The sequence below is a fragment of the Rosa chinensis genome, chromosome 2, assembly GCF_002994745.2.
Source record: "Rosa chinensis cultivar Old Blush chromosome 2, RchiOBHm-V2, whole genome shotgun sequence".
Lineage (NCBI taxonomy): Eukaryota > Viridiplantae > Streptophyta > Magnoliopsida > Rosales > Rosaceae > Rosa > Rosa chinensis.
Window position 1 is genome coordinate 33,203,331 of NC_037089.1, and position 27,988 is coordinate 33,231,318.

At 37.4% G+C, this 27,988-nt stretch overlaps 1 protein-coding gene across 1 annotated transcript; it reads left to right on the top strand.

Annotated features, from left to right (window-relative positions):
- Positions 1 to 1,843: 1,843 nt before the first annotated feature.
- On the top strand, positions 1,844 to 5,148 carry LOC112185557. The gene is made up of 4 exons (XM_024323816.2): positions 1,844 to 2,335; positions 2,614 to 3,115; positions 3,440 to 3,641; positions 4,167 to 5,148. The coding sequence occupies exons 1-4, from the start codon at positions 1,960 to 1,962 to the stop codon at positions 5,049 to 5,051; spliced, it is 1,965 nt and encodes a 654-aa protein (XP_024179584.1). The 5' UTR covers positions 1,844 to 1,959; the 3' UTR covers positions 5,052 to 5,148.
- The last annotated feature ends 22,840 nt before the right edge of the window (positions 5,149 to 27,988 follow it).

Below are 27,988 nucleotides of genomic sequence, written 5' to 3' on the forward strand. Positions count from 1 at the left end.
TTTATATTTAAAAAAATAAAATATATTAAAGTTTCCTAATAAATCATAATTTGAGTTACTTTCATTTTAAAAATTTTTACATTCAGTTTTAATGTTAATCGTTTTTAATCTATATCAAAAAATTAGTAAGTTAACAACTATGAGCAATGAAATAAGAGATTGCTTTTTTGCTTCGTGTTTTAAATTTTTACTTTCGGTGTTCATAAAGGATATTCAAAGATTTTGATGAAGTTAATACTAATGGTTTTGTGAATTGAATAATGAATTAACGATGAAGATGCACCAAAAAGACAGTAAAATAGTAATAAATTCAAATTTGGGTGGAGAATATGAAAGAAGAAATTTGAAGTTATAATTTTTGCCAACATTAATATATTGGCAATTTGCAATTGGAATTAAACCAGGTCAACCTATGGGCTGCATATGTCTAAATGTCAGAAAAAAAAACACTTGACCTTCATCTTTTTTATACTCCACCCAAGGATTGAAATATCTGCGATATTTCTTATATCGATATATCTTTTTTTTTTAGGGACCGATACATCTTACGGGATTAATATCTTATCTTTCACCATTTTTCTTGAAATTTTTCCGACATCGTAAAATATCATCAATATATTAGATATTTGAGATATATCCCCGATAAAGTGAAAAATTTTGGGATATATCCCCAATAAAATGAAGAAATATCTGTAAAATATGATAAAAAAAAAATAGAAAAGACTCGATAATTCTCTAAGTGCAAATATGTGTGAATAGAGATCTCCTCAAGGGAAATCTGGGTGAGGAGAAATCCCCTCAGGGTGAATCCAGGTGAGGAGAAATACCCTCAACGGGTGGTACAGGCGTACAACAACTCCAGATATATAGTTCTGATGATGATGAAGATGGTGGAAGTAGAACAAGTGGTGGAGGTGAAAGATATGAAAATGGATAATCTTCTGTGGGTGAATGATTAAACCAATTTACTTGTGAAAGTAATTTTGATCATGTCACCCAAGATGAAGGCCATGAAGCTAGAACAGCTGGTCATGGTGCTTAAGAGAAGACCCGATATGGGAGAAGGACTAGAGGTGCAACTGATGATCAAAGTACCCCATCTGATGTTTCTTCAATTACCTTATATTTTGACTCATCATTTTAGGCACAGAGTGCAGTAGGACCTCAAATAAAATTCATGAAGCCAACAATCAATTTAGCTATAACGCTTATGAATATAATTAATATGTAGAAGTACATGATCAGTCATCCAGTTTGATTCATTCTTATTATCCCATTATAGGTGAAATAGTCGGCAGCCCTAAAGATATCTATAACTATCATGTTTATAACTACAATTCGGACTATATGGGTCATATGTTTTGGTCTGATTATTGCATTTTCGTAGATCAACGAGTAGCTTTTCAACCACTTAGAATCTCTTTTTGAATGTAGATGAAATTGACATTCATATGTATTTATATATAATTTTAATAAATTGACTCTTTCAAGAACGATATATTTTCTCTTATATCTCCAATATTTCAAATATCTCATTTTTTTCAAAATTCTGATAGATATATAAATACAGATATTTTAATGTCCAGCCACACATTTTCATTCTTTGAAACTATTAGTAGCTTCCAGATGATCACCATGCTTTTCACAAAAAACCAAGTTGCCAAATGCCATCAGCCATCTCAAACAGTTAAACATATATATAATAATCTAACCGTGCCAGTTGGGGTAGGCCGTAGGCCTTTACTACAAAACCAACAATTAATATTTAAATAGCTAGGTCCCATGGATTCAATGCAACCTCCAGTTTATTAACCCACTGGATGTCATAAATATTCTAGATTATATAGCTTCCTACGATTATACAGCTTCCTACTCCCATTTCCATCCAACTCATTATTCTTTTTCTTCTTCTTCTTTCGATCGACCATTTTCATTCCTTACTTTCTCGCTCCTCAAAACATGGACATGCAGTTCAAATTGAGAGAGATCCTTAATATTAGTGTTAGTACTGGTCCGAAAATAAGCACAAGCAAAAACAAAAGCAAAACAGGTTCTACTGGAGCAGCTGAATCATCATTTTACAAGTATAATGATCCTTGCAATAACAGCAGTACTACTTCTGATGAATCATTCAGGAAGCTGGAGCAGGAGGTTCCGAACACTGAGTTGGCGGAGCTAAGACTGTCTTGGCTTCGGTCTCAAGTCATCGGTGCTTCTGTAGAATTCGATTCTCCCTTTGGGAAACGACGACTCACCTACGCCGATCACACTGCATCCGGCCGCTCTCTTCACTATATCGAAAGCTTCATCATCGACAATGTTCTTCCCTTTTATGGTTAGTACTTCATTTTCCTTCTTCAAAAAACATATATTATTCTTTGACTTTAAATTTCGGGTTCAAACCAATTTTTGTCCCTGTGTCATTGTCGGATATTTCGAGTTTCATCCCTGTCGATTTAGCTTTCTTGCTAAACAGATCGAGGAACCAAAATCAAAAATGATTTCCGGAAACTTCATCATCAAATATGACATTGAAACAATTTGTTAACCTGTCAAGTTAATTTTATTGAAAATATATACTAATTAGAGTTACTGGGACATATCATTGTGTAGGAAATACTCATACTTGCGAGAGTTATGTCGGTCGTAGGACTACAAAAATGGTGTATGAAGCAGGCAAATACATCAAGAAATGCTTAGGGGGTGGAGAAGATGATGCACTCATGTTTTGTGGCCAAGGAACCACTTCAGCAATTAAAAGGCTCCAAGAGGTGATGGGCGTTACCGTACCATCAATATTGAGGGACAGGGTCATAAATACTCTCGGCACCCAAGAAAGATGGGTGGTGTTTGTTGGTCCCTATGAGCACCACTCGAACCTTCTTTCGTGGCGGCAAAGCCTTGCTGAAGTAGTTGAGATTGGTCTAAATGATGAAGGCTTACTGGACATGGAGGATCTTACACTGCAACTCGAGTCATTCAAACACGCCAACCGCCCAATTTTGGGTTCCTTCTCAGCTTGTAGTAATGTCACCGGAGTTTATTCGGACACGCGAGCAATTGCACGACTTCTTCATCGATATGGAGGATTTGTGTGCTTTGATTATGCCGCAAGGTTAGTGTATGCATGTGCCTCATCTTTTTTCAATAAAATCATCAACACTGTTAGAGATTCACTTCGCATTTCCTAACCCGGCCCTCTGCGTATAGTAGCTAGTCGACCCTTTTCATACGACAAAAACTAATTTGAAAACGTACATATCCAATGACTTTTGAAGCTCCCTATTTGGTAAACTTGGTCTTGTTTTAAGCTTTTTCAAAAGCTATAGTAATTGTCGTCTGCGAATAACTTAACAATTTTTTGATAAGTTGGCAAATTTTATCCTTTGAAGAATAACTAAATATTATTTTTGCTTCTGGGTCCATGAATTATATACAGTGGACCATATGTGGAAATTGATATGAGGTCAGGGGAGATAGACGGGTACGATGGTGTTTTTCTTAGTCCACACAAGTTTGTTGGGGGGCCTGGTTCCCCAGGCATACTCCTCATGAGCAAGGCTCTCTATCAGCTAAGATCTTCTCCACCATCCACTTGTGGAGGTGGAACTGTTGATTATGTAAATGGCTTCAGTGAAAAGGTAAGTTCCATAAATTTTAACTTGATCATCTATTCTCTTTGAACGTATGATAGAAATTACTTTACCACAAAGATCGTAGCTTCTAGAGATCTCAAATTTCCATAAATTGAACACAATTGAAAGTCATACTAGCAGGAAAGTTGTTAAACCAAATATATGATCCTCTACAATAGGTACACATTCTGTTGTCAATTTATTCAACTAGAGAGCTAATGAAAATGATGTGATCTAGAGAGAAAACCAGATACGTATGTATCGTTATAAAAAGTTAATGAAAATGATATGATCCATCAAGTTACCAAACTTCATAAATAAACATTAAGCTACCAACAAACTCAATTTCACTGATTTGACTGATGAAGAAACTATACAGGTTGAAGAAAATTGAAATAATTGCAAGTAAGACGTTCCATGATGGATAATGTTTCAAGATGTCTAGAAATTGTTTCCCTCCACGTTTCCGAACGTGCAACCAAACTATTTTCATTTTCTTCTTGAAAATTGATAGCAGGACTTACAATGCAGGACACATTATATTTTGAGGACATTGAAGAAAGGGAAAACGGGGGCACACCTCAAATAATACAAACAATTCAAGCAGCATTGGCTTTTTGGGTGAAGGACTACATTGGTTATGAAGTGATAGAGAAACAAGAGCAGATCTATGTTAAAAAGGCACTGCAAAGGCTCCTCCCAAACAAAAAGATAAAGATTTTGGGAAATACAAGTGCCAAGAGACAAGCTATTTTGTCTTTCCTCATTTACTCTACAACTACTAGTGCTACTTCAAATGCAAGCATCCAGTACAACATGTGGGGAGAGACTGAGAATGAGACTGTAGGGAACACAAGAGATAAGCCCCTCAATGGCTCCTTTGTTACAGCCTTACTCAATGACCTATTTGGCATCCAGGCTAGAGGCGGCTGTGACTGCGCAGGGCCCTATGGCCACGTTCTTTTAGGAATCGACAAGACTAGCTCACTTGCTTATAGATGTGCCATCCAGAAGGGCTATGTGGGATTGAAACCCGGATGGACTCGAGTCAGTTTTCCCTACTACATTTCAAATGATGAATTCGACTTCATCTTAGCTGCATTGGAGTTTATAGCAGCTTATGGACAGAGGTTTCTTTCTTTATATGATTTCAATTTTAGAAGAGGAAGCAGCTGGACTATCAAGAAGAAGGCACTCCAAAGCCTAATTGTTGGAACGAAGAGAAACTGCCATGACAAAGTTAAACAAGACTGCATTAATACAAATGATGCAGAGAAACAAGAAGAGCCTCTAATCAGTAAATTTGCCTCATATTTGGAAACGGCTACGCGCATTGCGAGTCTCTTGCCCAAGTTCCCTCCTGAGCGTAGGCTCCAACAGGACATAGACATCAGCTTATTGCACTTCAGAGTCTAACTCAATATATATATATATATATATATATATTTTTTTTTATATTTCCAGATGCATATATCAATATGTATTCATACACATTTGTTAATTCTTATAGATAGAATTTGATTCTTTTTCTTTAGTTCTAACATAGTTTCTTTTGCTGGTATAAGAGTTCTATAATATGCAAGGACCCAAATTCGACTCTCATCCATGGTTTAGAACCTTTATGTCTTTGTTATCATAGTATTTCTTGCTGGTATAAGAGTTCTAACACAACATGCAAAATTATATCATAAGTGAAGAGAACTTCAAAAATATATCACACAATGGTTGGCAAAACAGTTTTGAGTTAGACAGTATTGATTGAAATTGATAAGCATACATACATCAATGATGTATTAGAAGTGCAAAGGCACAAGTGATTTAGGGTATTAAGGTCAAGAAGGTAAAATAATTTTTTTTTACTATTTTTTCAATTTTACCGAACTGCTAGTCCATTGGTCATATTCTCTCTACAGTGTTGACATGACATGTGCATATAGTTTTCAAGTGTCATTTCCAAAAACAAAAAGAAAACTTGAAAACCTACATAACTAATGGAACTTCAGAATTACGGTCATCTTCAGCGCTCTTCCGGAACACTATTGAAACATATCAGCAGATACAACAGACCAAATGCCATAAGACGTATCATCGTTGCTGTTTGGTTACGACTAAGTTTGGCTAGCAAACAGTCTCTTTTTGCTAGTGTGATTGCGTGAGTGTGCCAACACCGAGAGTGCAGTTGTCGTGGTTCCCCTTGACCTGACTTCTTTTCAACCGCTGTGGACGAGGAGAGCACTTTGTCACAGGGTTCTTTCTTCTGCCTTACGGATAAAGACTTTTGTTGTGATCTCTTGAGTCACCGAATCGATACTCAACGTTGTAGGTTGAGCAGAGCAATCACCGGAAAGTAGGAGAAAACATAGGTTTTGCTAAAGCTTGAGTTTAGCTTTGCTGGTTTGCTGGGGCGTTACTCTAGCTTCCTTGATTTCAACTAGGTTGGATGTAGGTTGCTAGGTTGAATGTAGAGGATAATATTTTAGGCCACAGTTATTAGCCTTGAATACAATCAAAAACTTAATAAATTTGATAACCATCGTAGGCGGTAAGAGATCATAGCTATATTCTAACTAGACAACGTTGATTGCCTCTTCGCCGTAGTCATCCTCTAGGCAAGGTAACTGCCTGTCTGCCTCAATGACTGACTCTCGGAAATGCACAGATCTTCATGTAGCTTTCCTTAATTAATCCACCGTGCATGTGCAATTATATATCATATATATCCCTTGATCATCGTAAGCAATTAAGGTTGATTGTATCCTTCTCAAACTGTACCACCTCCATGCCATATTAATTGCCATGTATAGCTAACCTTGATTCCTTGCATGGCTCACGCAATCTGATCCATTATCCCTTCCTTAATTGACCCACCGTAAGCAATTATAGGAATATATGTATAATCTTGATGACAGCTGCATAGCGCAGAGTACTTGTAAGCAAACAATTAATCCAATATTTGATAATTAATAGTAAATCAATGAATATCAAGATTTGCTTCAAAATTATTTGGTCTCCAAGCAGACTCTATTTAGCCTCTAAATAATATATTTCGAACTTATTAGAAATATAGAGCTTGGGCCATGGATAATGACTTGGATTTCATTGAGTCCCCATTTGTCAGAAAAAATGTTAATTTGGGTTCAAAGAGTTGCCAATAGTAGAAATCAAAAGAAACCAGCAAGCCTACCACATGTAATGGTATGGATGCGGCTATTGCCACCATACCATTTTCTTTGTTCACCCTACAAATATTTAAATTATTGAAAGACTATATTACCCAAATGCAAAATGACTAATAAGTACACTAATTTTCTAAAATTTAAATCTTTAAGGAAAACTAAATACATAACTAATTAAATACAAAACTACTTAATTTCTTTTCTGATAACATTAATCTTCATCTTCTCCATCCAAATTTCAATTTATTACAATTTTCTTTTTTATCTTTTTGTTGCGTCCTCATCGTTAATTCGTTATTCAATTCACAAAACCATTAGTGTTAACTTCATCAAAATCTTTATAATATCTTTATACAGTTCCCATCCAGAGCGGAGCTCCGCTTTGAAATTAACGTGTGAAGTTCGAGTTTTGGGTCACTTTTCGGTCGCATATCCACATCTTGACCTTTCAGTTTTTAGGTACTAGTGTATAGATCATCTCTGCAAATTTTCAGCCAAATTGATGATCGTTAAGGTATCTAACTCGCTTAAACCAATGGACGGACTGAATCTATCAACCTGAACCGTACTAGCTTTAAGCCAATTATCAATGCCTTAACGATCATCATTTTGGCTGAAAATTTGCAGAGACGATCTATACACTAGTACCTAAAAACTGAATGGTCGAGATGTGGATGTGCAACTGAAAAGTGACCCAAAACTCAAACTTCACACGTTAATTTTCAAAGCGGAGCTCCGCTCTGGATAGGATCTGTATCTTTATAAACACCGATAGTAAAAAATTTAAAATACAAAAAAAAAAATCAATATTTTTTTCATTGCTCATAGTAGCACTTACTAATTTTTTAATATGGATTGAAATAAATGAACATTGAAACTGAATGAAAAAAATAAAAAAATGGAAGTAAATCAAATTATGATTTTATTAGGAAACTTTAACATATTTTAGGACGTCTTTTTAATTGATATAAATTAAATGAGAAATTTTCGTTAAACAAAATTTCTTTTTTAATTTGATTTGTCATATGATGAAGGATATTCCTGAAAAGAGAAATGGGTTGGATAAGTAAACCTAATAATTGAAATTAAAATGTAGGGTGTAATGAGCAAGTATGGTGAACAAAGAAAATTATAGGGTAGCAATAGCCTCACCCATATGGTACTTGTTGATTGCATCAAAGCCTAAAATATTGCTTTATAAAACTAAATTTGCTAATCTTGAATCTAAGATTTATGGATGTCATAAAATGCTTAATGAAACACTACCTTAAGTCACTGCAACCCGGAGTGATTTAAATTCTTTTATATTCATGAGTGTCATTATTCAAATGAGTGCTTCTATTCATACATTCTCGTTTAGTCTTTAGACCTCCTTCAATTTTTGTAAAAAATGAATCACTATTTTACCTTTATAATCAACAAAATTAAAAATGAAATAAAATCAGATTGCAGCCGTCAGGGGGGGGTGTATTGTATATGGAATTAGTAGAACTTTTAAAGAAATTTATGGAATTTAAAAATTTGGGTGTATTCAATATAGACTTTTAACAGTCCATGAAAGTCTTGAGGTATTCAATTAGGATTTTTAAAGACTTCATGAATTCCACAAAAATCTAGGGGTATTCAATTAGGACTTTTAAAAGTGAATAACAGTACAGAGATATTCAAAATATCATTCATACTTATGGAATTAGAAAATCATGGATAATCATGGACTTTGTAGTGTTAACTATACATACCAAACTCCAATAATTTTTCAGCCTCTAGACCAAATATTTCAAAAAGTCTATAAAGTTTCCTCTTCAAAAAAAAAAGAAAAAAAGGTCTATCAGAGTTCTTCTCTCTACGCACGAAAAAGTTTGTCCTTCATCATCTCTCTTTCTTAATTTTTTGTCTTTTCTCTAATCTTTTATGATATAAACCTTTTTTGATACCCAATATGTTCATTGTAGTTGTTGAATGTGATTTTTGTTTTGTTTGTTTGTTTTTTTTTTTTTCAATTGTGTTACTTCGAACCCTAATAGCAATAAAAATGATTTATGAAACCCTAAAACTCAAATATTGTGGTCTAACCCTAAGACCTTGAACCATACTAAATTTTATCTTATTAATTAATTATTCTCATTAATTTGAATTTATATTATGGTTCAAAAAATGGTTGAACAATTGAATTTCAATTGATTGATTATGGATCAAGACATTGCCCAATATTACTACAATATATGCTAATCGGCGAAACAAAACTGATGAGAATAATTAACCATAAACATCAAGTGATCTATATTGTATATTTATGTTGTTGGGAGATTAGGAATGAGAACAAACTCCCAGACAGACTAACAATCATTTATTTGAGTCAATTTCTATTAGAAGATACTGGAGCATTGAAGAGACAACAAGTTATTATTTTGTTTTGTGTTTGGGACTTTGGGCTGCATTTGTTTTATTTTATTGTTGTTTTTTTTTTTTATATATTTTGTACATCCTAGGAAATCTGTAGAAGTCATTCATAATAAAGTATATAGATTTTCATGAATCAATAAAAGTCTGTTGCTAAAATCAATGGTTTTAAGAAATCCATAACAGTCTATCAACTTTTTAAAGAGTCTGTGGACCTTTCAAAAAGTCTGTCATTTAAAAAAAGTCTACACAAATCCAAATACAATAAACCCTCATCTCTATCTTCCCCAAAGGGATCTTGAAGAAAAAAAAAACTATCAGATTGCAACGGATCAAGAAGAAAAAAAAATCAGATTGTAGAAGACTTCCTCTCTCTCTCTCTCTCTCTCTCTCTCTCTCAAAACAATCAACGCATCTAGACTTATGTATCTTCCTTTGCTATAGGAAATGGAATTCGTATGGTGCCACCCATTTGAGCTTTCTCCACTGTGATCAAAGTTGCATACAAAGGGTAGAGACTAGCTAGAGAGACGACTATATTGGAATAATTTTTTTTTCTTTCCCTTTTCCCACAGGGGTAAAATGGAGATTAGAATTTTACAAAAATCAGAGGAGGTTTAAAAACTAAATGAGGAGGTATGAATTGAAAGACTCAATTCAAATACTTCAATGGTACTAGACCAAAAAAAAAAAATTACTTCAATCGTGGATGGCCAACAAAAACAAAATTCTTCAATGATTATACATTTTACGACATTGGGACTTCACCAAAATTAATTATCAATCTGTCAATCCTCAAGTAAACAACCTTCTCAGATAAAAATAATTAAAACTTCAGAACCCTATGAGAGAAAATCTTTGTATTGATTGAACAAGGCATTGAACAAAAGGCAGCAGATTATGCACAAGTTAAGCAAAAGAAGAAAAATAATAATAAAATAGATGCATAGCTTAGCAAGAGAGGGAAAAAAATTGTGAAACCAAAACCAGTAAACTTGGGAGCATGAAATAATAAAAACCAAAATTGCATACATATCGGAACGGGTAAACTGATAGTTCAACTTGTTTTGAAAGAGAAAAGATGAACACGATATATAAAGTTTAAATTAAAAAACCGTTAGCATACAAATCTCTCTAAAATTAGCTACTTGTTTAAGGAAAACTGAAATTGGGAGAGAATTGAGTCGTACTTTCATTAATAATAGGGGTCTCTTTATATAGAGGATTACAAGGCATAGAATCAGAGTTCTACAAGGAAACGTATAATTATAATTGATTGGATATCTCCAAGATTCTCCGATATTATCTCTAATTCTAACCCTATTACCACTAGGTCAAGTAACTTAGAGTTTGGGCCAGACACATATTCTGGATGTACTTGAACACTCCCCCTTGTGTCGCCCAAACGTGGTGCTCCTCTCGTTGCCTCATTAAAAACTTTGTCGAGTAACAAAAACCCAGTGGGACAAAAATAACCTCGGTCGAAGGGGAAAAAGAGCACAACACACATTTCACGTTTTGAGACCATACATGTAGACACCTCCTCCTAATGTTTGCATCTCCCCCTGACGACTACTGTCATTGGAGTTCGGATAACTTCCGCAAACGATGCTACCAACATGTTTCTTGAAAGTGGAATTTAGGCAATGACTTAGTGAGCAAGTCTGCCATACTGTCCTCAGATTGAACCTAGTACACTTTGATCTTGAGGAGAGTTTGTTGTTGCTGATTATCCTTGGTGTTGTTGCCTTTGATGTAGTCTTGCTTCATTTGTTCAATACAAGCAGCATTATCCAAAATGCTTGTAGGCTCATCTGTGGTAGACTTCAAATCACAATTGTTCGAACATGCGTAATTATGGATCCGATCCATAAACATTCACGAACCACTTCGTGAAGAGAAATAATCTCTGCATGGTTCGAAGATATAGAGACTAGGGTATGTTCTGTAGACCTCCAAGATATCATGGTCTTTACCCATGGTAAACACTTACCAGTCTGGGAATGACCTTTGTATGGGTCAGAGAGATACCCAATATCAGCAAAACCTTCCAAAACACATGTCGTTTTGGGATGGGGATAGTGTACACAGGCCAGTGTTGGCGGCATTCCTGGTGTGTGATGGGTCCGAATCCATAATCTCTCTGTAGGGATAGAACAAGCTCATATCAATCGTACATCTCAAGTACTGAAAGATATCTTTTACACCAATCCAATAGCGTCGCGTTGGCGCAAAGTTATATCTAGCTAACAAGTTCATTGCAAATGAGATGTCCGGTCTTGTGCATTTAGCTAAGTATAATAATGAGCCTATTGTTCTTATGTAAAACGCTTCCACCTCTAGCACATCTTCGCCATCATCCTTCAGACGAAGAGGGTCCTTTTCAAGATCAAGACTACGGAAGATCAAGGGGGTGCTTGAAGGTTTGATCTTGTCAAAATGCCTAAGCATCTATCAACACGATGCTCAAGTTCCAAACCGAGACATAATCGTGTTCTCCCAAAATATTTCATCTCAAACTCAGATTTCAAGTGTTCAGCGGTTTCCCTTAACTCTTTAAACGCTTCCAATGAAGATTATGTCCAACATGAACCGCGATAGTATCCGAAGCTTATTATGGAAACGCGTGGGCATATCCCTCCCCAATCAAGAAGTCATCTTAGTGAGCGTTTCAACCTTGTTGTAAACGCGCTCCGTGGTCTAGAGCCACTTGACTTGGGTAAATAAAGTTCACCATGAACCTTCATGTATATTCCGTATCTAGATCCCTATAGAGATACGTAGTGACCACATTCGTAAGCTGCATGTTCAGTTATTCGAAAACTACCAAACTGACAGGGTAGTGGAGTGCAATGGCATCCATTTCCAGAGAATATGACTCATAGTAGTCGATTCTAGGGCGTTTTGTGAGAAGCCTTACGCCATAAGGAGAGATTTTCATCTCTTTTTCTCATCATACTTTCTAACGAAGACCCATTAGTCAATAGGTTTTATGTTAGGAGGTGTTGGCATCACTGGCTCAAAAACCCTCCTCTTCGTTAGAGAATCTATCTTAACCTGGATCGTATCTTTCCATTTAGGCCAAATTTCTCTATGTTGGCATTCATTCATCAACGGAGCGTGGATCGATATCATTGGACTCAACAAACTCATGCGCAACTAAATGAGTGACTACATCATCAATTATGATGGAGTTTCTATCCCACGTCTCATGTACACTAGTGTAATTTTTATATAGCTCTATATTCTCAGGAATAGGTTCTGACGTCAAGGTGTCCCCCAATGGTAACCATAACCCGGAAGATTCTTATGAGACAGATTTTGAGTCTTGATGATCAAATGATTGGAATGTGCCAAAGTATCCTTCGAATCCACGGGCCTCCCATGCATCCAAGCTGGGGCCATGTCCTGTAACGCCAAAGTGCCACCCTTTTTGGCGTTGGCACCCTGCCTACCTCTGTGTAGGGTGGCGCTACGTCCTATAGTAGGGACTTCCTTCCTTGCAGGAATATTTGCAGCTAATGTGTGTGATCTCGTCACTTTAACAGGGATCGAGATGAGACATAGTGGGGACAGACCACGTCAATTCCTGTCATTCTTACTGAACATTCGTTTTCTTATCTCCCCCTAAAGACGGGAACATCGTCTCATCAAAGTGACAACTGAGATCGCCTAGTAAGGGCATTAAGTGGCAGACGATTGTTGGAATCTCAAATCCAACATAGTTTGCCATTCGTCTGTAAGAACCCATCATAGTAAGCTGTGGCGGCGCAATTAGCACATAAATGGCTTACTCAAATATGCATAAGTACGATATTTGTAACCAGTCACTAGCTGTAATGTAGAGGTAGATTGAGTGGCGGTGGGTCGTAAATGAATTAGCATAGTTGCATGCGATATTGCATCACCCCAAGCGGATATAAGGGGATTGGTGCTCATTACCAATGTCCTGACTACCATCGTAGTCGTTTCCACGAGACCATTTGGGTGTGTCATGGGAATATGATGTCCGACATCAGTCCCAATGCAATAACCATTTTCAATGTAAACTCTCTAGCATTGTCAAGTCTAATTGACGGAATATGATGATCTGAGGAGTGAGCCCGTTGTTGTATGATATATGCTAGGAGTGTAGCATAAGTAGCATTACAAGTGGACAATGACACAATATGTGACCAACGTGTTTGCGTGTCAACCAATATCATGAGATATTTAAACGTCCACAAGTTGGTTGAATCAGTCCACAGAATCCCTATGGATTCTATATAAGAACATAATGAGTATTTTCTTATCCTTTGCAGAGGACGGTCTCAATCCTAATTTCCCTAAGGAACGGGCTTTGTAAAACAAGCGAGAGGCTTTAGAAGCAACCAATGAGGATTTTGGTTGGGCCTGAGCATCTAAAACGCTATTTGAAGCAAAGTTGGTGATTGCAGCATCACCTGGGGTGCCATCACCATGATGGGCACCATCCATGGCATCATGGATAGGGACTATGCCAGCCCTAGGCCGGTGGTGGACTGCGGCGGCACCAGAGGCAGCGGTGGCGGTCACACTTAGTCCAGGAATCAACTTTTGATTCATGCTTCATTTCGCTCCAGAGAAAGGATGTCCATGTGAAATTTTTAGTAGACGGATCATCATATCAAGACCAGGATGACCTATCATGTCGTGACAAAGCCAATATATGTCCAAATCCAAGAGATCTTCTCTCATAATTTTATTGGATTTAATGGCTCGAATAGTGACATAGAGTCCACTAGATAGACACATAAACTTCTCTAAGATACGCCTTTATTCGCAATCATTAGAGGTATTGCAAAGGAACTCATTTCCATTCTCTACATGAGTTTTCACATGGAATCCGTTGGCTATTCATAGGTGCGATTTTCCTTAGGAGCGTAGAGAGTTTATGTGACAATAATCAAGGTGCTATTTGGCTAGAGGAACTTGGGCTATTCCATGTCCTTGAATTAATACTGATGGCCCAGCCATCGTAGTCACAAAGTAATATGCTCAGAATCAAAATGGAGTCATAATGAAAAGAACTTGAAATTTTATTCATAAGACAACAGAGTACATCATTGTCTCTTAACCATTAGGAGAATCTAATCCAAATGCCAGCTAATGCAAAACAAAGGTAGTCGTTTAACTTCTTTCGGTAACTCCAAAATAAATATGACCAGGTGAGTAGAGAGATATCGGTAGAGCAAAACTCGCTTAAGTACCACTTATCTCAAAACCTTCCTAGACATCATACTCATTTTGAATGAGCCTATATGAAGAAAAACTAAACCAATGGCATTTACTACAAAGCATATGGCAATTGCCTATTACATCTCTTGGAAAAATAAAGACTTAGATAGAATTGGTGATCTATTGATCCCAGCAAGATTTGTAGTCATCAACCCTTCACTCTAGATCATCTTCTTGATCTTCTTTTCCACATAGTGAGCTTCTCTTGCTTCACAATATGCTTTGTAGGCGGTTACAATTTCTTCACAAGCTCTACAAATGTGTGCCCAACAATTGAACACTCCACATCGAGAACATACATCTCTTTGCTCATACTCCATTGATTGAGGCATTTTGAAAGCGTCAGTTAGATCGCTCTTAGTGTTGGTGGCGCCACCAACATGGCCAAAGGCTTTGCCTCCCTCTCTCTTTCCACTTTGACCTCTTCGGTTTTGTGTTCACCTATTTTGGCGGTTACCTTCCTAAGTAGAGCGATTATATGGACCAAAATGTCCAGAAGTATCCCTAAGATTAGGGTTTCGCTCTTAGCGCCCTCTTTTTAAGGCGCGACTATAATTGAATTCCAGAATATGCTCTGTTTCCAAGGATCTCGAATTATAGATCTTCACAAAGATGTTGTCATGCTTTTCAGCGATATTCATAACTCCAATGAGCTCATGAAACCTTGTGATTTGTCTTGCAGTAACATTGATTCGATAGTTCTTAGCAACCATCAATGCAGAGAGGGGGAAGGTAGAGAGAGTCTTCTCAATCAACATCGCATTTGTGATCTCTTTACCACAGAATTCCATTAAGGATTTAATGCGAAGTGCTTCCGAGTTATAGTCAAGAACTGACTTGAAATCATAGAAGCGGAGGCTATGCCATCTCACTTCTAGATTAGGAAGCAGGAAGCCATGGATGTTGCCAAATCTTTCTTCGAATGAGACTCATAGCTTTCTAGGATCTTCTTCATTCATACACTCGTACTGGAGCGAATCATCCATATGACGAGTCATTAGGATGATGGCTTTTGCCTTATTTGCCTCTAAGGCTGCTCTATTTGCTTCCAAAGCTTGAGTTTGCTCAATAGTTAACACATCCTGGCTAGACTCGAGAATCGTATCCAGGATTCCATTGGCCTTGAGATGCTGGCGAACATCACTAACTCACTTGTGATATCCAGAGCCAGTTGTTCCCAATGGAGCAAAGTCCAATTTGTTCAGGTTACTCATCCTGAAAGAGAACAAGAAATTAGGGTTAGTTTCAGAGCGTAAAAGGTTACCACCAAAACATATAAAATTTCTAAGCGTAGTTGCTCCCAAGAAATTATGAATTTCTAATCGTAATCGCTTCCAAGAATTTAGGAATTTCTGAGCGTAATCGTTTCCAAGAAATTCAATTCCAAGAGCTATTGGATTAGATCGAAACAATGACGTAAGTGATCGATCATAAATTCTCTACAAACTCTATGTTTGGAGATCTCAACAAGCTCCAAGCTTGGAGTGAGCATGAACCCCCACCATTCGGCTTAATTAGGTCTCCCCTATGATGAAGAAAGGGGGGTAGAAGAAGGGAGTTTGCAAGTCCCCGAAAAAGAAGGGAAATTGAATTTAAAAAACGCAAACTTTTAGAAAAAAAAGACCTCGAAATAGGTTGCCAGAAAATTTGATCTGAAAAAGTCTCTAGAAATGTCACCGGAAAGTGGCCGGCGGTAGTTGACTGTTGACCAGAGTTGACCAGGGGCTGACGTGGCAGTGGGGTCCGACACTGACGTGGCAGTGGGTCCCCCGGATGCTGACGTGGCGCCTGACTGTTTTTCTGACGTGGCTGTTGGGTCTGTGGGTCTGCGTCAGTGGGCTTGGGCTTAGTCTTGGGCTTCTGGGCTTCTTTTCCTTTCCTTTTTTTTTCTTTCTTCTGCCGGCTTTTCTGTTGGTCGGTTATACTACTTTTATACCAGTTTTTGGTATTTTTCTTCCGGTTCTGAGATCTTGGTATCGAAGAGCTGCTGCTGGAAAAATTTGGTAGCAATCAGAGGTTCGGAAGGTGGTGAACCGGTGCAGGGATCCTTTTTTTTTTTTCTCATTTTTTCTTCTTCTTGGAGGGCTGGTTCGATACTTCAGGTGGCCGGTTCAGTGGTTTTCTGGCCGGTTCTGGTGGTACAGCAGTCGGTTCTGGAATCTTGGGATTGAGGGCTTCAATATATGGGGCGGTGGTAGCTAGGGTTTGAAGGCTACGAATTTAGGGTTTCAGGGTTAGGGCTTTGTGTTGATAACATGTTTAAGGAAAACTGAAATTGGGAGAGAATTGAGTCGTACTTTCATTAATAATAGGGGCCTCTTTATATAGAGGATTACAATGCATAGAATCAGAGTTCTACAAGGAAACGTTGATACGCTCAAAGCAAGCATATAATTTAACCCTAGAAATATCATTAGTAGTATAAGCAAGGAGGGGTCATTCTATTCCGGGGATTGAGGGTACACCTGTCAATGTAAGACAATTTAAACAATTAAAATAAAACAAAGTATAATATTTACACAATATAAACATAGTTTACGATTTAGGGGGGTTTTAGGGTTTGGTTTTCGAAAATTAAAAACAAGAATTAAAACTAAGTAATAACAAAAACACAAATACAAGAATGAAATGTAAGAAACAAAGATTAAAACCAAGTTCATGATTAAATTTGAATTGACCTCATAGTTGTTCTTCCAAGTCATGTGAAACGAGTTGATCATGTGAAACATTAGAAAACAAACGATTTCCCATATTTTACTTTCAACGCTAATTAATCTAAGTGAAAGCACAAGACTAATCCTATTAAACATGCATTCAAGCTCTAGAAAGCTAGACAATCATACATATTTAACGCAATAGACACATAGAAAGGCTATCAACTCAAGTGTACAACTTATTATGAATAAGTTCATCTAATTGCAATCCTTTTCAATTGAATTCGATCTTTGTCCAAAACCTTTACTACTTTCGATTTAAGTTCATAACACAAAAAGTTGAATTATGTTCTTAAATCTAGCACCACTCATACATAAACTCTAAAAGTTTCGAACCAATTAAGATTAACATACAAGAGATATCAATTAAGCAAATTCAATCGAACAATCACACATAAGCAACGTTGGAATCACAAAATAAGAATTGAAATCTTCATTCAATCATAAAATTTCAGAACTTAAACCTTGTTCAAACATCAATGTTAACTAGAACAATCTTTAACGAATTCAAACAAGGAGAATCAAAAGTGATTACAAGAAAGAAGGTTGAATTACACCGTGAATGGAGATGGTGATGAAGAACTCGAATGATGAACTAATGAAACTCGAAAGCAAGCTTCAAAAGAGCACGGCTTCAAGGTGGAATGATGGAGATGCTCACGGCTTGGTCTTGCTTCTTCCTTCCTTGCTTGAAAACGCAGAAGATGAACTAGAGAATGGAGAGAGCTTTCGCGTATGAAGTAATTTCTGAATTATGTGGTGTGTGTGAGACGTCTAGAGTAGAGAGTATATATAGGGAACGGCCAAACTTGGTCTCCAAGCCGTGGATTTTCTGTTTATTTTCCAAGGAATTAAATTAATAATTCCACATAGTCTCCACCAATGAGAAATTGCCAAATAAGCCCTAATGTGTCATCCAACCAATCACAAAACTCCAAGATGATTCCCTAATATATTCTTGCCGAAATTCCTTGAATATATTTCTGATTTTCTTCTCATATTTCAGCCAAAATATCCTTAGGGTTTCTAGGAATGAATCTCGACGCCATTCGAACCTTTTCTTGATTTCTTTCCTTAAACTCCACCCTAGAAAATCTCTTGGCGTAATCTTTTATTTTCCTCTTGATTTTCACGTCATCTTTCTCTTCTCCCTTTGGTTTTCACGGCAAAGCATCCCTAGGGTTACATCTTTGCGTCACAAACCCTAATTCCATGGGCTTTCATGGGCCTTGATCCATTTTGCCGAAAATCCAACTCAATTCGTAGGGTTCTTGGGCCTTGTTGCTTCAACTTCAAGCCTTTTCATCCTCCAACGTTAAGACACTTCATTTTTCCATTTTTTTTTCATGGTTGCGTTGGAAACTTGCTTGGTAAGCCTTCCTCCATTTCGCAGGGTTTCCTGTTTGAAACAGGAAAGCTTATTTCTTCATTTCTGCTCATTTCTGTGACCCATTGTGTCTCATCTTCGCTCGTCTTGATGTTCGCAAGCTCCTCTTTCCATTCATGAATTCATTTCCACTTTTTAGCTCCGAGGTCCTGAAAATAGAAACTATTATGAAAAATAGAAACTTTCCTAATTTGAAAAATGGAAACTTTCTAAAATTGAGAAATGGAAAGTTTCTAAAAATGAAAAATAGAAACTTACTAAAAATGAAAAATAGAAACTTTCCTAAACTAAGAATGGAAACTTGCCAGAAATGAGAAATGGAAACTACAAAAATGGAAACTTTCTACAATAAGGAACTTTCCCAATCAAAGAATGGAAACTTTCCCAAACAGGGATTTTTCAAGGAAATGACGCAAGAAATGTAGGGAAATGGCAGTTAAAATGTCGCATTAAAATGCTCCTATCAAACGTAATATTACAATTGATTGGATATCTCCAAGATTCTCCGATATTATCTAATTCTAACCCTATTACCACTGGGTCAAGTAACCTAGAGTAAGGGCCAGACACATATTCTGAATTTACTTGAACAGTACAATATATATTACATTGACTAATTGAAAGTATGTCCAGTAATCTTTCTCTTACTATTTTAAAATTTCCAGTATTGTAAATTTTTTGTCCCTTCTATAGAAAATACTGGCTCACCTATAGGAGACACTACAGTCTTCCATAGCATGTGATTGCAATTATCAGTGCGTTTCCAAATACCACACAACATTATTCACCTCCACCAAACTTCATTACCACCAACTGTTATGTCCTCGAGGAAAAATCTTGATTTGAAGCATCCTCTGATCATACAAATTTCTGTTTATTAATTATGACTCCTAAAAGCAAAAATCCCTGCAGACACATGAAACAAAATCAAGGGTTATACCAATACCCAAAAACAAAAGAGAACGCCAACAAAGGTTGGTTCAGTTGGTAAGGACGACCTTGTGTTGGAGCCCCCATCTAAGTTCGAATCCCGCTGCCGACTATCCTTTGTTGGTGGGTTATCTAGAAAATGTCCTGCATAATTCCATACCAATGGGTTGGGCTGGGGCACTGACCAATTTCGTAAGTCTTGTTGGGTCAAGGTCGTAGGTTTCTCTGGCCCTGATAGTGTAGGGAAGCCTCCCTCTTACTTGAACTTTTACTTACAAAAAAAAAGAAAAAAGAATGAACTCAAAACTCTTAAGGAATAAGACCTCTGCCATAATGAATGTGAATGCTCGAAAGTTCCTTTACCTTGGAATATGGAATATGTCTACATGTTAGGGTCAAGGGCAATAAATTGCAGTGCAGTTCATCACCCTCGAAATGGCCGTATGGATTAATAACCAAGTCTCTGCCAGGTGCTTATGTTCAAGTGTTGTTGACAGTAAATCTTACAAAAATACATTGAAGATCATAAATTGAACCAAAATGGAATGTCGGCACTATGAAGAGTTCTAGCTACTGGATGCAATGTTTGTAGATGGAATGATTTTTGTTCCTTGATGTGAAGGGATCATGGTGACTATCGCACTCGAGTGCCATAACTAGGTATGGAGAGCTATATGGTAGTACTAGTCTTGTGGATATTAGAAATTAATGTAGTGGTGAAGATAGTTAAACTGACTAGATCAAAAGAAAATGAAGAAGCATGTTATGGAGAGAAGACAAAATTGTTCAAATCAAGACAAGGAATTCAAAAAGACTTGGATTGCTCAGGTATCCTCTAAAGTTAGTGTGTTGTTTTACAACATGAGTCAAACCAGAACTTTGTTTTTACCCATATTTTTTCATGGTAGCTCTGATGAAGGGAGACATAGTTTTAACTCGAGAATCAAGATCTATAAAGCGAAGTTAGTGGGAAATGTAGCAATTTAATGGCTCAAATGACTGGAGGCTTGAGCCAAACATGTGGGCAATGTGGAGAATGTGTGGCCATTGAGCCCATGTGAAATAGCACCATGAAGAAATTAGAGCCTAGAATCGACAATGGGTGGAGAGACACAAGAACTTATAAGTTGCTAGGCAAGGCTTTAAGTTCGCAGTGTAGGACTCTCAACAACTTCACTAAAAGCAATAGCAATTAAAGAGAGGAAATTACTTCCAAAAGAAATGGTTGGCCATTAAAAGTTGTGGTCTCTATTTGTCTTCTTGCCCTGCCAAAGCTTCAGCTTTAATTTCTTGAACCCTTTTATCCCAGATGTTATCGATTAGCTCCCAAGTTTCATCATTGACTCTTTGGGTCTGGCAAACAAATCATAGAAATAACCAAGTATCATGTTGTCAAAATACAGTGCAATGGGAAAAATGCAGCAAGACTAATTGTTCAAATACCTCCATAGGCCTAGGAGCACCAAAGGTTGAAAACCCAACATTTCCAGGTGAAAATGTTACTCTTCCTGGAAGTGTAATCCCATGTATTCCCCAACTAGGGCTCTGTATTCATCAACCGCATTCACTGCAGGTTGAACAGCTAGCAAGAGCAACAACTTAGAATACTCATATCATTTGGACTAGAATTTAATATTTCCTCCTCATCCACAACACCAGGGAAATAATAGCTATATAAATGTCGAATTCTGGACCACGCGTTTAAATACTTAATAACTTTCTTTGGTCCTTTTGCAATAAAAACATCTTTAAAAATGGCTAATATTGTTTTAGTAGAAAAAAAAATCATGCATTTATAATATGAAAGAACAACAAATGATGAATTAGAGGAAAGGAAGGGAAAACACAGGATAAAAGTTATTTTATTTATTCTCTTCTAGTTAGAAACAAAGACATGCAGCATTAGACTAAAATTCAGTAAATGCTTTCCCATAGTGCACATGTAGTCAACCAATAAACAACAGAATTATGATACCATTCTAATTATAGTCAAGGTTCTAAAAAACGCTAGGCGTTTTTCTATTTATTTATTTATTTTATACTAAATACAAATGGATTATATTGTTCACATAACTCTTGATATTTTTTATAGGATAATGATATTCAAATACTAAAATCTTAATAATTTGATTGCGTAATATATTCAAACACCAAAACCACTTTAAATTGTTCACGTGCTATTATCTCAATTCCCAAACCTTATCATGTTAACATGGCCAACCCACACACATAACCAAAAACTGCTCACTTCCTCTCTCTCTCAAACCACCTGCGAACAAACTTTCTCTCCCACTTCTTTTTCCCCAAACTCTTTGTCTCTCTCTCTACACAGTGCACACTACCAAAAAATGGAGAAGAATGAAACCCATCTCTTCTTTTCCATCACCTTCATTTTCCTCCTCTTCCCCCCCCCCCCCCCTCCCTCTCCCAACTCGAAATCAGAGACAGACATGGGCATACGGCGTCACCGGCGACTCAGAAAGAGGCTGAGAAGAGAGGACCTTTGCGGCCGTGCCGAAAAGAGGGGGAGAGAGGAGTGACAGGCTAGACGGCGATTTAGAGTGGGTTTCGTTGATTTTGGTTTTAACTTTTAAGGTTTGAAAGGTTATAAACAAAACAAAAAAATGGAGGAAACGCCTAGGTCCCGACCGCCCAGCCAGACCCGCCCAGGGTGACTAGGCAGCTAATTTTCAGCCTAACGCCTAGCTTGATCTACTAGACCAAAAGAGGAACGGCATGGAGGCGCCTAGCGCCTAGGCCTATTTTTAGAACCTTGATTATAGTTGCACAAAAAGATTAACATGATGGCAAAAAAGATTCAAGAAACAAAGATCCCCAATCGCAAGAAATAAGGAAAATGGTGTCAATTATAGAGATGTATGGTATAATTCTCTGTGTATTCTTCTCCAAACAGGAGGACGCCAAGAGTCCAGTAGCCAAAAGCATCACTAGATTACGCTCTGATCCGAGTAGCATGGGACACATGGAATCCCATTTGAATCAGCAAGGACCACCTTGCAAGATTAAATACTCCTGGGTGGCCGATAATGAAGTAGTACTGTGAGTGAAGGGTGAAAAGAACCCCCATCGGGGAGTGAAATTGAACATGAAACCATAAGCTCCCAAGCAGTGGGAGGAGCCCAATAGCTAAGTGTGAAAGGTAAATACAATAGTACAACTATGTATGAAAGACAAATATAAAAGGTCATGCAATACTGCTGCATTAACTGCACAAGATTTGTTGGAGCAGCAGTCTAGATTTGCTGCTGCTACTTCTCACTATATCAGCTCACGTAACACTCCCTCTCAATTGGGGAATAGATGTCTCGCATTGCCAACTTGTCTAGTGAGCTGTGGAACACATTTCCATAAATAACTTTGGTAAGAATATCTACAAGTTGATCTTCAGTAGGTACATGTGGCATTTAATGATTTCTGACTTCAACTTCTCCTTGATGAAATGTCGATCAACTTCAACATGTTTTGTTCTATCATGTTGAACTCAATTGTGTGCTATATCAATGGGTGCTATATTTTCACAGTACAAATTCATAGCATACTTGGGTTTGAATCCCAAGTCTTTCATTAAATGACGAAGCCATAACATTTCGCATACTCCATAAGTCATTCCTCTATACTCAGCTTCTGCATTTGATCCAGTAACCACTTTTTGCTTCTTGCTTATGCACGTGACTAAGTTACCTCCCAAAAGTAAAGTAACCTAAAGAAGACCTTCTATCAGTGATAGAACCAGCCTAGTCTGCATCTGTGTATCCAGCTATATCTGTGTGGTTATTCTTGGAAAACATGATCCCTTCACAGAGATTTGTCTTCGAATACCTCAAAATTTTATGTATCGCGTCCATGTGGTCTTCACTTGGTGCATGCATGAATTGACTTACAACGCTTACAACATATGCAATATCGGGTTAGGTATGTGAGAGATAAATGAGCTTACCTACTAACCTTTGATATCTCTCTTTATTAGTAGGCACTTGGTTTGGATATTCCACTAATTTGTGATTTTTCTCCGTCGATGTATCTGTTGGTTTATGTGCTAGTAAACCGGTCTCTATGAATAAGTCAACCACATACATCCTTTGAGATAGAGTAATGCCTTCTTTTGTTCTAGCCACCTCAATGCCCAAGAAGTATTTCAATCCTCCTAGATCTTTCATCTCAAAAACAGATGATAAATGTGCTTCCAGTTTCTTGACTTCTTCTAGATCATTACCTGTCACAATTATATGATCAACATAAATGATAAGTGCAATAAGTTTATCTTTCCTGCGCTTCATAAACAATGTATGGTCAGAGTTGCTTTGTTTGTAACCAAACTATTTCATAGATTGGCTGAATCTTCCAAACCATGCCTTGGGGGACTATTTTAGTCCATAAATGGACTTTCTCAACTTGCACACCATTCCTGCTTGTGAAGATAGAGAATAGCCAAAAGGTAGATCCATGTAGACTTCTTCCTTCAAGTCTCCATGTAGGAAAGCATTCTTTACATCAAACTGTTTCATATGCCAGTCTAGGTTAGCTGCTAATTATAGTAGTACTTGAACGGTATTCATCTTGGCCACTGGTGCAAAGGTCTCTTGATAGTCAATAACATATGACTGAGTATACCCTTTGGCAACTAGCCTGGCTTTGTATCTATCCAGTGTACCATTAGCCGCGTACTTCAATGTATAGATCCATCTACACCCTACTGTTCTCTTCCCTGCAGGTTTTGGCACTAGCTCCCATGTGTGATTCTTTTGCAAGGCTTCCATTTCATCCTCCATAGCTTTGGTCCACTTAGGATCTACTAGAGCTTCCTGTACTTTATTTGGAATGACAATAGCAGATAAATGAAATACAAAAGACGCATACGACTTGGATAACTTGTTGGAGGATATGTAATTGCTTATGTGATATTTGGCCTTGGCTTTAGGATCTGGTTCATATTGAGCCTTTGGTTGACCTCGATTTTTCTGAAATGGTAATTTATAATGTTACTTGATTCTGTTTCAGAGTTAGGCTCAGAATTTAAATTATCATGAAATTCAAACACATGGTTATTAATTACCTCTGGATCATCCTCAGGGAGCATTGGTGTTAATGGTGTAGTATAAGGGGAAGAAATAGCTGTAACTGCTGATTTTGGAGTTGGCAGCTGATTTCCATTTTTAGCGATTCTAGAATCTGTTTATGATGTCAGTAACTGGTTTCTCCTTTCAATATTTCCATGCTCAATTATTGCTTCTCTAGTATTTCCATGTACATGGATATCCAGGGTTTCAAGGGACACAAGCAATCCCTCAAAGACTGCTCTTCCTCAATATTACTCTCCCCTTGAAGAGGAGTCTTCGGGGAAAAATATAAATCATGTCCAAAGAATGTAACATCCATTGAAACATAGGTATGCTTAGTGGTGGGGTTATAGCACCGATATGCCTTCTGAGTGGAAGCGTAACTAATGAAGATACACTCTTCAGCACAAGCATCCAACTTAGTCCCTTTGTTTCGATGGATATGTACACAAGCTACACAACCAAAAATCTTTGGATCAAGGGCATGGGTAGGTGGTAAAGGTAAATGACTGGCAAGAGCTTGAATTGGTATCTGTGGTGGTGGACAGTGTTCCTTAGCTGTGGACTGACGGGCTTGTGTAGGAAGTCTATTTATGAGGTAGGCGGTAGTTAGGATGACGTCACCCCAAAAATATTTGGCCATATGAGCTTCGATCAATATAGAGCGAACATCTTCAAAATGTGGCGGTTCTTTCATTTCAACACACCATTTTGTTGAGGCGTTTGAGGACTTGTGGTCTGATAATTGATGCCATGGGTAGCCAGATATTGGTGAAAAAGATGGTTCACACATTCTCCACCATTATTTGAGCGAAGGACTTTAATGGGTGTCTGGAAATGAGTTTGGACCATTGCATGAAAAGTCTGAAATACTGAAGAAAAAAAACATCACTTTTATTTCGCAGCAAGTAGATCCAACTCATCCAGGTGCAATCATCAACAAATAAAACAAACCATTTCATACCAGAAGGCATTGGTGGACAAGGCCCCCAAACATCCGAGTGAACAAGATCAAATGGGGCAATACTTTTATTTGAGTTTAAATGATAGTTTACATGATGACTCTTGCCTAAAATGCAAGTGTTGCATTTAAAGTCTAATGGTCTATTATGCTGAAATAATAAAGGGAAGAGAGTTTGGAGATAACCAAATGATGGATGTCTCAATCACTTATGCCATAACTAGATTTGTTCTTTATCTGTGGATGTTTTTTCTTGAATCTGATGCACTTCACTTAGAGGACTATTGCTAGCAGTGGTCATCTCCATGTAGTATAATCCCCCTTTTTGAATACCCTGCCCAATGGTTTCCCCCGTTAAGATGTCCTGAAATGTACAACACCAAGGGTATAGAATTACACAACAATAAAATTGTTTAGTTATCTGTTTGACAGACAACAGATTATGAGATAAGGAAGGTGTAAATGAGCCGAGCCGGAGCGAATACCAAGGTGATCATGTTCGGCTCATTTATTTTTTTATCGAGCTCGAGCCGGGCTAAAGCTTGAATTTTTTTTTCCATGCTCAAGCTCAGCTCGGCTTGAATATTTTTCTTAGGCCCGAGCTAGGCTTGGCTCGGCTTGATTTATTGGACGAGCTCGAGCTTGAATAGGCTCGGCTTGGCTCATTTGACTTTAAATAAAAAAAATAGAAAGAAAATTTAAAATAATAATCCAAATTTGATGTCTAACCATCATATAAATCCCTTTTATTGTCTAGAATAAACTCAAAATGATGAATCCAACTCAAAATTGCACTTAAACTAATTAAATAAGAATGGGGCCTTCAACATAGCTTCAGTATCAAAATTCTAAGAATCGTTCTATGCGTTTTGACTTTGAAAAGTGAAAACCTTATGGCTGCCCGATCTCAATTCTTTTCTTTTTATAGTGGTTGCTAGGGTTTGATTTAATTGTTGCACAAATATTGTTATTGATTGTAATATATTTTATTTAAATTTTCAAATTCTCTTCCAATTGAAAAGGAATGTAATAAAAAGAATTGAAGAATTGAGATTAGAAAGATTATATTTTTATAGTATAAATTTTCATTAGTCGAGCTTTAACAAACGAGCCGAGTTTTAACAAGCTCGAGCTACTCATGGAAAATACGAGCTACTCACGAGCTAGACGAGCCGAATATATCCTTGCTCAAGCTCGGCTCGTTTTTTTGTCGAGCTTAATATTAAGCTCAAGCTCGGCTCGTTTATCTTACGAGCACGAGCCGAACGAGCTAAAATCGAGCCGAATACGAGTCGAACACGAGCTGTATCGAGCCTACTTACAGCCCTAGGAACAAGCAATATAGTATCAAGGGAAATTGAGTCTGTAAGAGTGACATACCTAGCACCAGTAATGAGATATGAATCTCAATTGGCATTAGTTACGCCAGATTGGCTAATTGGAGTTAAATGGTGAATATTGCAAGAGTTATCAGTCATATGGTTAGTTTCACCCGAATCAATTATCCACATATCTTTCCAATTAAAGGCAGAGTTACTCGACAGTAAAGAGAAATGTGTACTTGAGGTGGTCATGAAGGTAAAAGTGGAGTTACCAGAGTGATCATTGTGAGTAGGTTCGTCAAAAGCTGTACTCAGACTCAGGTCTAGTGAAGTAATTTGGAGGGAGGCTTGAGGTTTTCTTTTAGGCCGATAGTTCTTGGAGTTCTTATTACCATATGGTTTAAATGATTTTGCTTTCTGTTGCACTTCTTTTGCTTGTGCTTCCTTGAGATTAGCAATGTGACCTTCCCACCAGTCTAGAAAGCCATGTAATTGAAAACAAGTCTCTACCATATGCTTGGTTGAGTTGCAATGAGTGCATTTCATGGGTCCTGGAGATGGTGCTCTCCAAGGCGATGAGGTAGATGAAGAAGGTTGGAAGCTATGGACATGTGGTGGTCGGTATTGAGCAACCATGGCAGATCCTTCGTACTTTGTGTCAGACATCATCTTTTGGAGTCTATTATGCTCAGCACTGTCTTGAGAATAAGCCTCTTTTATGGAAGGCAACAACTTGGTGTTTAGGATTCTGCTCCAAACTCTATAAAGGTGAGGGTCTAGCCCTGCCAAAAAGAAATAGATGTGATGCTGAATGACTCTATTAGCCATGTAGGTGTAGAATCTACATCCTTGAGCCAGAGGGGATCCAATATGTCAAGCTCCTACCATATTTTCTTCATATTGCTATAATAGCCATGAAGAAGAGCTCCATTCTGTTTAGTGGAAACAGAAGCAATTTGTAGCTCATGCCTCATGGTTTCTTGTATCATCTTGAGCAGCTAAAAAAGTAATTTTGACAGCATCCGTAATTTCTCTAACTGTCTACAAGCCTTCATAATTTCCTCTGACATCCTTATGTATGGAATTGAGAAGCCATGCTTGAAAAGGCTGTCTTCTTCAACCCAAACTT

Excerpts from the sequence above, each read along its gene's own strand:
- LOC112185557 (XM_024323816.2), top strand. The coding sequence starts at position 1,960 with ATGGACATGCAGTTCAAATTGAGAGAGATCCTTAATATTAGTGTTAGT. Across the intron at positions 2,336-2,613 it reads CAATGTTCTTCCCTTTTATG|GAAATACTCATACTTGCGAG; the intron begins GTTAGTACTTCA and ends ATCATTGTGTAG. Across the intron at positions 3,642-4,166 it reads TAAATGGCTTCAGTGAAAAG|GACACATTATATTTTGAGGA; the intron begins GTAAGTTCCATA and ends CTTACAATGCAG.